Here is a 12,788-nt window from a genome sequence, read left to right as displayed (position 1 = left end):
ATTAGAAAAGACACTGCTGTCCCTTCTGCACAGGTAGTTTCAGGGTCCATCCTCTGAAACATACAAACCCCTCCAGTGCCTCCAGCTGGACTTGAGGTGGAGATTCTTCTGCTCATTCTCCGTAAAGACACTCTCAGCTATACTGTGGTACACTGCCCAGGAAAATCTCTGTTCCTGTTTCAAAGGCTGTGGCTGACACAACTTGGGTACCAGAGAGTGCCCTCCCTCTTTCCTCGGGGAAAGGAGCAGCCCACGTTGCAGGACAGTACCTTTGCGCCTCAGCACCAGCTTGTTGAAGAGGTCTGACATCAAATCTCCACCTTGTCCCGTAGCTCTCACTGACACAGAGCAAAACAAGTCAGTGAAGAAAGATTAGTCTGAGCTAAGCACTACAGCAAAAGCATTTCCCTGCAATTCTGCTTTCAGATTAAAGAAAAAACTCCAAACCCCTAATTTTGTATGACACCCCAAAACTACAGTCCATTTTCAGGTGAAGGAAACACTAGGCACAGCAGGATTAATGGCATCTTCTGGGGAAAACCAAGAGTGGAATTCATTGAGGGGCTGTGCATTCGCAGTCTCATTCTGCCAAAGCAGCTCCATCAATCCCCTCCCCAGCTACCTCAACCAAGGTGCTTAAACCGGTTCAGTCCTGTCCCCCAGGGTTTCATTCGTGTGCCTGGTCCTGTGCATCACATATGAAGCTTCTCCACAAGCCCTGAGACAGATACCCTTTGGGCTAGTGAGGTTTAGCAAGTTTACAGAGCTCTGGCTGAGTGGTGAGCACCTGAGACCTACATCAGCCTGTGAGGAGACAACTCCGTTCTGCTCAGTGAGTTCACTGTGCTCCTGATTTGCCTGCCTGCCCCCAGACCCAACACCTCCCCAGCCTGGGCAAGGAAAAAAAGTTCTGCCAAAGAGTCTCAGCACCTTGTTCTTGTTCCTTCTGCTTCTTTTTCTCCAGCTTCCTCTCCTTGACACTGCGAAGGTTGGCCTTCCCAATGCCCCCGGCCTGGCGGATGGACTCCAAGAGACTGGCACGCCCAGTGGAGGGGTTTACCACCTCCTTTGGGGCTCCTTGGACTGAAGCTGCAGGGACAGGAAGGACAGGCAGCAGACATGGATCAGTGCATCAGCTACAGGCCCAGCCAAATTCCCATGGCAAGGGCTACTCCAATACCTTGACAGCATCTCATTCCACCTTGCTGGAAGGCCCCCAAGGACACAGGCTGAAGTCAAGGAGGCTGGTGCAGCTGTGGAGGAGTCCAGCCTTACCTGCAGGCACTGTGTTGCTGCTCTCCTTGCTTGCTGACTGAGCCAGTTCCAAGGGTGCTGTGGGCTGGGGCAAGGGCGGTGGAGGAGGCACCGGAGTTGGCGTAACAGGAGGCGGTGGGGGAGGTGGAGGGGGAGGAGGTGGCAGTAGCTTAGCATCTTGAAGATCTGAAATACGAAAGAAGTTGTATCTGAAGAGTCCCAGGGGATGGCACATGGAGAGTTTCAGCTCAGAGCTTCACATGCCTCAGCAGCAACAGAGTCCTCAGCACCTGCAGTAGAGCACTCCTGCCCTGCACACCAACTCCTAACAGCAGGCAGGGCCAAGGCAAGAGATTCCCCTACTCTCCCTCCCCAGCTGCATCCCACTTGCACAAGGGCATCCCCCCAGGCTGACACACACCCAGTCCTTGCACACTGTGCTCCCTCCTCCCTAGCTATGCAGAGAGAGGGGGAGGGAGGTAAAGGGGCTGCAGTCAGGCCAGAACTTGAGCAGCTTGCAGCTCTCCCTCAGGCCTAAGCCAGAGGTACAACATCCATCATCCATCCAACATCCACCTTAAAATTTCTACCAAAATTTTCTTTCTGCCTCATCTCCACTTTCTGCCTCATCTCCACTTTCTAGCAATCCCTGCCTTCTTCCTTCATAGGGTCCTGGGATCAGAGATTGAAAATACCTGGTTGCAAAGGCTCCACCGACTCAGTGTTGAAAGTGGGCAGCTCTGGAATAGCAGCACTGCTGGGGGCAGAGGGTGCAATGCCAGGGCCCAGGTCAGCACTGTACATGAGATCTGCAGCAATGCCAGGCAGGTCTGGCAGGTAGGAGGGCACATCAATTTCAGGGACTTGGCCCAGATCTGGCACATAGAAGTAATTTTCAGCGACCTAAAGAAACCCAAACCAACAAGGTAAGGCAGTGACTGTGCTTGCTGCAAATAGGGCCACTGCAGGGAACAATCTGGGCAGCAATCAGAGCTGGGCTGGTGTACCTTGGTACATCAGCTACCCCTACACCTCTGTGCTTAGAAGCTACCTCCTGCAGGCCAGGCTTGGGAAAGGTAGTGCAGGACTCTTCTTAGTTTCATAGTAGCAAGTGAACTCTGAAGGGTTCATGCACTAACTGCTGCAGCCTAAATAAACCAGTCCCTTCTCCTCCAGAAGAGGATACTGTCTGAACCATTTCAAAGATTAAAATGCAGAAGCACAACCCAGTAGTTACAGGGGTTTGCTTTTGTGTTTAACACACAGGCAACAGTAGTGATGTTGAACTGCGAATAAAGAGTTTGTTCACTATATACATTATATCCTCCAGTCCAACACGATGAGCAAATTATTCCCAGGCTCTTTTTCCCATTCCCAAATGACACTCCAGCAAAACTGGTACACCCCAGTTACAGCCTTTATAAGGTGTCAGGTACCAGACACATGTTGGGGAACTGGGTTGGTGCACTGCCTACCCCATGTGTACACCAAGCACAGCCCTTTGCTCAGTCTGGCTGGCCCTTCTGTTTGCACCAGCAGGCACCCCTTCCCAGCAGGAATTACGGGGATCACACTTCTGCCCAAGGACCTTCTAGCAGTGGCACCTCACCCTCAGAGGCTCAGGAGCTGGCAAAGTGATAGATCCTCCAAACCTCCCCACAGCCCTGAGGTCAAGAAGCAAGGTGAGTCGATATTCCATTACTCTCCTTTCAACACTCACCAAAGGCTTGAGCAGAGAGAAATGCCTGCCAAGTGTGAGGCTTTTGTCTCACTCATCAAGCTTACACCAGGACCTCAAGCACAAAACCAGGCAAGGTCCTTCTGATATATGAGTACTCTGCAGCCCTGGTTATTGTCCTTCCTGCTCACCACCCAATCAAAGACATTCTCTTTTCAGAGAGCTGAGCACAACCCTCTGAAATGTAAGCAGCTGCATTCTCACCTGGCGGTCTAGCTGTCCCCTTTTGGTGATGGAGAGAGGTGCATCAAAGAGCTTCTCTTCTGTCTCTGTTTCTAGAGCCACATGGGTCTTTGTCACTGCTCCAGCCAGAGGATCCAGGAACACATACTTCTTGTACCTAAGGGCAGAAAACAAGCATTTTAGTGATGCTGCCTTGAGAGCCAAGGCCAGAAGAAACAGTGTACACAAGAGGGTCTTGGAGGCAGAGACCTGACTTCACTCATGAAGATGGAACATGTTGGGCCTTCCAGGTTCCTTCTTTTAGCTCCATTTTTCTGCTTTTCCCCACCACAACCAGGAGGCAAGCAGCTCCCCACCTTGCCAGTGCAGCCTCCAGACTAATTCTAAAGCAAAGCCCCACTGTAGTGCCACCATGACCAAGCTCTCCCCTTTCCACCACCTGGCCTGAAACCATCCTACAGTCTGCAGCAGGGCACCAGTGACTTGTCACTCAAGGTCCAGGAAGACAGATAAAAAGGAGAAATGATCCATGGCTCAGAAGAAAGACATGGTCCAGGAGCTGAAAGCTCAATAAGAGCTTAAAGTAGCTTTTCAATAAGAGCAGAGAGACAATGACCATGACACAAGCCCAGTGGGAAAGGAAACTGCAGTGAAGGAGGTGGTGGAGACATTAAAGCAGCAAAAGCAGCAAAGTAATGTTGTCGGGAATTGTCAGAAGAAGCAGTACCTAAGCTGGCAGACAGGGCAGAGAAGGGCAGGAGTGACTGCGTATCTCAAGGCTGGAAAGAAATCAGATGACCAATAGGAAGAACTAAGCAAAAGAAAGTGCAAAATTGGTTGAATCAGGTGAGTAGAGGATCGGGTGTGGACAAAATAACTGCTTCCACCCAAGGCAAAAAGCAGGGAAGGTTAGCAAACCCTGTCCTACCAAAAGCCTGATAGGTAACACCCCCAGGAAAGCAAAAAGTCACTGCTACGCCTGAGGAAGGGAAAGCTCCTCTGAGGATGAGCAGGGGCAGGTGAGCAGCACAGCACTGCTCCAGCTCTCACAGGTTCTCGGTGGTATTGAAGAGTAGCAGGGAGCTGAGGGAGCTGATGTTCCTGGGAAGGCTGCCAAGGCCTTCTTCTGCATCATCCTCCTGGTGAATTTTGGTGCTCACGCACACAGGGAAATACTTGAGCTTTTCCTGCAAGAAGACAGATAAAAGGTGGTAAGACACTAGAACCATGGTTGCTGAGGGCAGCTCTCCCCAGCCACCACAACCCACACTGCTGGATGCACTGTGTGATCTGGGAAACCTGCTGCTCCCTCCCTATCTCCCTTTGAGCTAGGAAGTATGTGGACAACATTGCAACCCCACAGTCATGACAACCCCACAATCAGGTGGCAAGTGGCTTTGGTGCCGTGGATGGGTCATACTGAACATGTGTTACTCTGGAAAGTATCTACCAGAATAAAACCACCACTCTGGCTCTGGAGTCAGAGGCAGGGGTCAAGCACTACAGCCTAAAAGGCTTTTATTAACAGTGTCTCCAATTACAACACATTTTCATGCAGGCAGAGTTCCCCACATATCTCTATTACCTCCCCTCTGTTGCCTTCACTTGATGTTTTAAGAGCTGTGACTGCACTAGTGGGGTAGGCAGGGAAGGCAAAGGGAAAAGAGGTTAGGAAAGAATAGAGTGCTTGCACTAGGCAAGAGATCACGCAGAAAGGAGTGCACAGGGTGGAACGTGTGCCAGATGGTTTTGCAAAGCCTGAGGGATTTGCAGGAGTTTTCAACTCTAATGAACTGAAATCTTCTCTCTCTCAGTTCTAAAACTTCATGCATAATATATAGAGCTTCCTTTCGAAAAGAACTTATTACATCTGAACTGCCTGACTTTTATAAAGCACAGGAGTTGCCATCCCACATCAGACCAGTGTTTCAGCTGGTGTGACAGTGCCCATTGCCACATGCTCTGGGGTTTGAAGCTCAGCGCCCACAGCACTCTGCTCTAGAGGGAGGAAAGGCATCAGTTCCTGAACACAGACAGTTTGGGATGAACAGACCGCCACCTCAGACCCCTCTGCAGACCCCTCCTCAGCCCCTTCACAGTTCTTTCTTCACAAATAAGGCAAGCTACAAGGCAGTAAGTGTTCACACCAGGAGAAGCCAGAGCACTTTGTCAGGTTAAGTAACTCATCATGCCTGTAGTTTTCTTCTGCCACCAGAGGATGACCACTCCAAATACTGTCCACAGCTTCCTACTGCCTCACTACACTGCACCACCCCATTCTCTGAGTCCCTCTTCCCTCCTTGTACTTGTATAGGAGAAATGGACACCACTGGTGGTTCAGTTTTAAGACCATATCTCAGGAACACAAGCAGTTCCTGCTGATTGAAATTTCAGTCTTGAATCTGGTAGCCAGAAATCCAAAGAAATGGCTTAGTCACAGTTCAGTTAATCCACTAAGAATTTATATGATGCTCTGAGACTATAAAATTCTATAAGAAAGAACCTGTAAGGTTTTGATTTAATTCATGTTCCAACTTGTGAAAAATACATTGAAGTTAACACCTTCTATTTTTTAATGGAAGCAAATAGGCAAAAATATATAAATTCTTATTTAGAGATTTTAGAAGTAGAGACTCAAAAATAAAAGTTCTTTTGATCATTAATATTCATGTCCCCATTAATTTTTTAAGCATGAGGGAGTACTGACTTTTTTTGCTAGAACTGTTCAGATACACTTAGCCCTCAAGTTATTTATATTTTTTTTTAATTATCTCTTTGTATATTTCAGGGAGCACTAGAAGATTGTGCATCACTGTAAGGATGTAGTGAGAAAACAACCATTATCTACATTTACTTATAAACCTCATCTAAGGAAGTTATAAAAGCACTAAGCATGAGTATTCTGAAACGTGAAATATAATCCTTTTAATTTAAATGCCATCAAAGTGCTAGTCTTACTCAAGTACCTAGAAATGTTCTGAAATTTGGAACTTCCACACACTGTCAAAAATATCCTGCAACTGTGAATTCCACAAGTTAAGGTGCCATTTAAAAATTAGTTTTCTTATAGGAGCATTAAGTTCTTAAGCGAAAGTTTGGCAACCTTGACATACTGAAGTCATAGGAGTTGCCTGAATGCTCAAACACCCCAACCTGGGGTCTGGCACCTGGCAGGATAACACCCCCCAAGGACACTGCATTTTCAGGCATTTTTCTTCCAAAGAACCTACAGTTAAAAATATATAAGTCGCTCTGGTTCTTCAGTTCAATTAAACACACACTATTACAAATGGAATTGTACTATTACATGTTGGAGTACTTCCCCCCACACCAATGGAGTGCTGATGCCAGCTCTGAAAGTATTTCAAGATAAGCAAGTGACAAAAACCTGGTTTAGCCTCCACATGCCTATGGTAGGCTCTGGGAGAAGCAGAATTCACAAGGACATGCCAAGTTACTGACACTTTTGAAGCCTAGCAAGGTTACTCCAGCAGTGGATGGTAACTTTTGCTTGGACTTCTTCCAAAGCTCAGGCAGGCCACATCTCCTAGCCTGTCTGCCAGTCTCCTGAGAGGCATGTGTAGCACCCAGACACAGCTCCCACCACAAAGGCAGTGCCCAGTGCCTGGGAAGCCCCACAGGGCTGCAGCCAGCCCCCTCTGAGCCCTGCCCTGCTGCTACCACTGCACTGTGCAAAGCAAAAGGCTTTCCAGGCTAACCACAAGCACTGTGTTTGTGGCACTCTCACCCATCAGTGCTTACCTTACCAACCTAAATAGCATCCTCTAAACAGCTGAGTTTTCCCTTGCTTGGGGTTGAGGGGGCAAGAAGAAATTCCAAGGGGGAAGCATTTAAAATCAACTGCAGAACCAGACACATTTCCAGCTCAGTTGCTTACCCCCCAGAGCAAAATCCCTAAAGGCTGAGCACAGGCTGGCACCACTTTCCCTCAAACTGACATTAGCAGAGTTTGCCTTCCTGATGAGATGTTGCGTGCCCATGTGTAAGTGGAGTTTAGCAAAGGCCACTGCGACTGCTCGCAGCAAACAGGCTCTCATTAAAAGTGAAAACAGGCAGTGAGCCTCTGCTGAAAACCCTGAATAATTGAGGAAAGCATGAATGCAAGCATTAGACTTCTCCCTGTCACTGCAAGGCATGTCCAGCTCTGTGCTCAGCTATAGCCGAGAAGGGCCTGTCCCCCTGGAATGTGGTCGGAGCTTGGCCACACTGAGCCCCATTCAGCACATCAACCCCTCCATCCTTCAGCAGCTGACAGCAGCATCCCCTCACCACAGAGAGGAGCTGCAGGAGCTCATGTGTGAGCTTGGCAAGAGTGACAACAGCTGCATGAACAGACTCGGCAAAGCCAGAAAGAGATCAACAGTCACAAAAGAGGATCAAAAGATGGATTGCAGGAGGGGAGCAACAAACATCCCCCAGGGGCTGAAACAAAGCCCCTGTGGTGATGGCAGCTTTAGTCACAAAGGGCAGAACATGGCAACGGTATAGAGACTGACTGGGACTGGAAGAGATGGCATTCCAGGCAAATGGCTGTGGCAAATGGCACATGGAGCCTACTGGAGCCAGCAGGCCAGATGAACAGACACACCATTTGCTCTTTGTGGGATACTGCTTTTTAACAGCTGATGTTCTTCTCAATCCCTTCCCTGTGCAAGGGGCTGTACTTCGGCACCAGCCCTTCAGGGTGGGAAGTCATCTCCCTGTCTGCTCCCTGCCTACCTCTGCTCCCCCTGCACTCCACTGGGATGGAGCCACCAGCCAGGCAGCAGCGCTCACTGGCTTCCCTGCCAGACACCAGCACGTCCCATGCAGCTCTACCTGTGCAACTGCCAGGACTGGAATGAAGCAGGAACCCTACTCAAGTTTGTCAGCTCTCCATTTAGCCAGCAATCCTGCTTCCCTGGCCTGCCTGAAATATTCATAACTACCTCTCTGTGTGAAGTCTCAACTCCATTAACACTCAGGGAAGTTTAGCCTGATAAATTATTCAGTGGAAGCTTTATTTTTGGCCAAGTCACACAAGGATGAGGAAGGAAGTCTCTTTAGGGGTGGAGAGCAGGGAAGTTGTCAAACTGATCCTTAACCTGCTAGGAACAGCACATCTGCTACTCCTGACACAGCACATACACAGCAACTTTTAAACTTTAAGCACGGCAACTCTTCCTCCTGTCCTTCCAACCCAGGCACAATGCCCAAGTGCAACTATTTTCTGGGGCAGAAAAATGCTTTAATTAATGACTCCTTTTTCTCCTGACACACTCACAAGCCTTCTTACCTTCCCCTTCTCACCTCATGTTATATGAGAGCCCTCAGAAACTATTTCTGAAACAGCTATGAGCTTGATCCCAGCTGCCTCACTATGCACAGCCAAAGCCTTAAGCGCAGACAGCAGCACTCACCAACACTGCTGCAGGAAACAGCAGCATCTCAGGAAACTGAACTGCTCCAGAGACTTGGCAATTGAAGCCACCCAGACAAGCTCTTGTACCGACATGGCCCTCTCCAATTGGCATCTCCATAAGCTTCCCAGTCTGACCTCATACCCTCCCCACTGACAGGCCAAATTAAAATATGTTCTACTCCTAGCCTATGTCCCAAAGCCCTGGCCCACTTTATCAAAGAGATTAACAACCTCCAGGTTCTCTTTGCTTGTCCTTCCCAAGGTCTGTTCTCCTCCTTACCTGCAGAGTTTTTTCATCCAGCATTTGGTGTTTGCTCTGAATCTTATGTCTTGGCCATTTCTGCTTAGCTGGGTCTTCTGCACCGGCAAAAATGGAACTGTACTCCTGCAGCCGTTCAGGGGCTGGATACTTGGCACTGGAAAATACCTATGGAGAAACAAGGAGGGACTAAAAAATCCCAACAACTAGGGAAGTCTATGATGCAGAAACACATGGAGAGGAGTAAACATGCAACCTCTGCTGCCAGTGGGAATGGGCAGCCTTGGAGTCAACAGGCTCCTAAGGGCTATGTGCACAGACCCAAATACGCATGGGCTGCCACTTCTGAAACTGGAATTGCCAGAGCTTTTCTCTCTCTCTAAAAGGACTAGGAGATCACTAGCAAAAAGGCTTCCACTGGCAAGAAAGGAGTTGGAAATACTGTATAAAATGGAGCAAGAATGGGGAAAGAAGGATTTTCACCAGTTTTACATGGCTCAATGGGATTAAGATGCACTAGAGGGAGTCTCTCTGAAAGCAGTTTTCATTCAAATAAGTGTCTCTGAGCCTGAAGTGAAGGTGTTAGTTAAGCTTAGCTCAGCACATGCCTTTTCTCTTTCTCAGGAAGCAGCTGAGACAGAAATATATAAAGGCTACACAAAGCCTGGAGCTGTGTGGCTTATGGGTCTAAAATTCATCCATTGGCCAAGTCAGGAATGGGATTCTCACCATAATCCTGCTCAGCATTAAGGCATGGAGAGGTGAGTGGGCAGCAGCTGTAGCAGTTGAGCACCTTTTCTTCTCCAGAGCTTACCTCAGGAGTAAAGAAATAAGGAAGAAAAGAAGCCATGCAGCCTTCACTGAAGTCACTACCTTAATAGCCTTCTTGCTGCCCTTTATCTTCTCAATCTTTGCCTGGGCAAGTGTGACTCTCTCCCCAATTGCCTGGAGCTGTGCCCGGCTGGCCTCCACCCGCTGAGAGATCCTAGGAGGCAAGAACACTTCTTAAGCTGGTTCTTTTCAAAACAGCCAGTTCCCAGCCCCTTGGAGAAGGATGTGGATCTCAGGGGAGCAGGTTGTTTCACAGTGAAAAACAGTGCTGGTTGAGCCACGCTTGCATCCTATTGAGAGCTTTAGGTACTCCAACATGAAGGAGGATTAATCCATGACTCGCAGCATGATGCACCTGTGGCTGTTTGGGGCATAGAAAGATGGAAAACTGTCAACAGACACAGTGTTGATAACACAGGGATGATTTAATTATTGCTCAGCAGAGCTTAGACAGAGTCAAGGCCTTTTCTGCCTCTCCCCACACCACAAGGAGCTGGGAGGGGACACAGCCAGGACACCTGATCCCAACTGACCCAAGGGATGTTCCACGCCATATGGCATCATGCTCAGCATATAAACTAGGGAGAAAGTTGGCTGGGGTCCACTGCTCGTGGGCTGGACAAGCCTCAGCAAGTTGGTGGTGAGGAATTGTTTTTATTTGCATCACTTGTCTTTCTTGTGTTGTATTTCTCTCTCTTTTTTGTCATTTTCCTTTCCATTACATTATTATTATTATTATATTTCAATAATTTCACTGTTTTTATCTCAACCCATTAATTTTCTCACTTTTGCCCTTTTAGTTCTCCTTCCCCCACCCTGCAGGGAGTAGGGTGAGCAAGGGGCTGTGTGGTGCTAAAGCTGCCAGCTGCAGATAAACCATACCACTATGGTATCAGAATGCTTTGGGACTGAGATGAAAAGCACTCCATGGCAGCAGTGGAGAGGAGTCATTGGCTAAATACCTCTGCATTCACATTGTGGACATATTTCTTTCCCACCTGGCAGCCAGGGGCACGACTGAAAATGCCTCCATGACATGCAGAGTGGCTGCCGTGCTGCTGGAACTGTCACACAGGTCCAGTCAAAGATTAGGAGAGATGCTGGGAGCAGGCATCAGCTACAGCTAATGATGTCACCTTCTCAAAGAGGCCTCCTTCCCCATGTATAACCAGCAGATTCTCCCCACCTACAAGGTCAAAAGCTGAAAAATCTTCTGAACTTTCACCCCAGTTCCACTGGATCATCCTATGCTGGTAAAAAGCAATCTCAAGTATTGCCTTTAAATTTCACCGAGAGTCTCTCTTTGCTTTTGAGGAGAAAGCTCTCATGATCTTTTCCTGCTCTGTCTAATTCCCTTTAGTAATGAATCTGAGATCAGCAGTGATCCACAATTCCCAATTTCAAACTGTACCAAATCCATCTTTTCCAGTATTTTCACTTTGGGCAGCACATTCTCTATTGTAGTATAGAAATATAAAGCGCCCTCTCAATGCAGATAGTGAAAAACAGCAAGAACAAGCAGCCTATTCTCCTTGTACCATTCTGAAAAAAAACTCACTTTCTCTAAACTTGAAGTATTTCTGTTTGTTTATAGCCATGCTCTCCTCTTCCTGGAGGCATGAAAAAATTCTTCCTTATGCATATGGCATGATAGCACACAACCTGTTTCTACCTTATTCACTTGGAGTGGGAGATGAGCAAAATTGAACCTCATGAGATTCTCTCTCAGAACTATTCTCTATTTTACCCCATTTTATTTTAAACACAGTCTAACAGCTTGTATTTTGTACCAACACTGAGTACAAATCTGTTCATGATTTCCTTCCGACTCCCTCCCTTTGCCTCAGTGGAGTAAGTTATCATCACTTTTACACTTCATAGGTTCTCAGAGTAGTTTCTGTTGTTCCTTTCAGGGCGCATTTCCTAGCACCTGTCGGCAGCAAATTTCATGTGTCATAGGGCTGTCCCATTGCCTTGTTCTGTTCAAGTGTGAGATGCCTCTGAAGGACCTAAATCCTTCCTAACTGTTCTCACCAGCACATTTTCCCACCTCACAGTTCACCTCTCTTCTAGAGGTTTCATAATTGTATTGATTGACACTATTTCCAGTACTGCTCTCTAGGGGCATCTAACTATTTTTACTTCCTTCAAAGCTGAAAAAACCTTGTCATTTATTTCTGCTTTGCTGCTCTTCCTCAAATCAATGATGCAATTTTCCCTCTCACCTGAGAGTAGACCTCTCTCCTAGGAGAACTCCACAAAGCTTTCCTGAAGCTCCAAATAAAAGCAAGGTATCAATTGCCTTTTAGCCAGTACCTGCTGACTTCCAGACACAATTTTCAGGATCTGACCAGGCACATGTTTCTCTCCCAGAAGGACGTGCTAAGCAAATAGTTATGCAAGCTCAGGCCTCGAAACCAGTAAGTGTTCTCATCCCTTTCACTTCATGAATGTGAGTGGGCCTAGTGAGGCACACACCTCCTTCACTCCCTTTCCTGCCCCACATTATCCCCAGTGTTTCACCAGGTACCAGCCTCTTCCCCTCCCTTCCCTGTCGAGAAAAAGAAAAAAAAAAAAGAGGGGAGACATTCAACCCCACTGCCCACCAAATATCATCAGTGAAAGGAGACTGTATCAGGCAGACAGCCTGCTCCCAGCACAAGCTGGGGAAGTTGCCCAGTGCCAGCTCAGGTGTTTCAAACTGATGGATCTTCCCAGAGGCACTCTTAACATTCTCCTGTTATCTCCTGCTTAAGGATTTAACAGGCCAAATCCCGCTGACCTTATGAGATCTGCAAAAATCCTTCACCTGAGGTGGTACGGATGCAGGCCCACAACACAGAAGGAATACATATCAATCTACAGAATTAATTTATTTGTTGCTGAACAAGATAACTTTGAAATAAAAATTAAACCCCCTCAATCCAACCAATCCAAATTCCATCACGTGTACAGGCTCCTAGAAGTGCATGACTGTTAACACAAACAGTTCAAGATACAGCTGCATGTGTTAGAAGAGATAATACACCATATATCTTACCAGAAAAAATACATGGAGAAAACTTTCTCATGTTTGATCAACTATTTCTACTGCTGTGGAA

At 47.5% G+C, this 12,788-nt stretch overlaps 1 protein-coding gene across 4 annotated transcripts in view; it reads right to left on the bottom strand.

Annotated features, from left to right (window-relative positions):
* WASHC1 (WASH complex subunit 1) overlaps positions 1-12,788 on the bottom strand; it is a 33,145-nt gene that overhangs the window by 1,424 nt on the left and 18,933 nt on the right. For all 4 annotated transcript variants that reach the window (XM_030263660.4, XM_030263658.4, XM_030263661.4 and 1 more), the window contains 8 exons: positions 9,730-9,841; positions 8,878-9,024; positions 4,226-4,362; positions 3,197-3,332; positions 1,950-2,157; positions 1,276-1,440; positions 931-1,089; positions 270-338 (listed from right to left, as the gene is read on the bottom strand). In XM_030263660.4, the coding sequence (XP_030119520.4) occupies positions 270-338; positions 931-1,089; positions 1,276-1,440; positions 1,950-2,157; positions 3,197-3,332; positions 4,226-4,362; positions 8,878-9,024; positions 9,730-9,841 (1,133 nt within the window). The remainder of the gene's footprint in view (positions 1-269; positions 339-930; positions 1,090-1,275; positions 1,441-1,949; positions 2,158-3,196; positions 3,333-4,225; positions 4,363-8,877; positions 9,025-9,729; positions 9,842-12,788) is intronic.

Source organism: Taeniopygia guttata, chromosome 1A (genome assembly GCF_048771995.1).
Source record: "Taeniopygia guttata chromosome 1A, bTaeGut7.mat, whole genome shotgun sequence".
NCBI classification, from domain to species: Eukaryota; Metazoa; Chordata; class Aves; order Passeriformes; family Estrildidae; genus Taeniopygia; species Taeniopygia guttata.
Note: the sequence above shows the minus strand (reverse complement) of the source record. Positions and strands in the feature narration are given on the sequence as shown.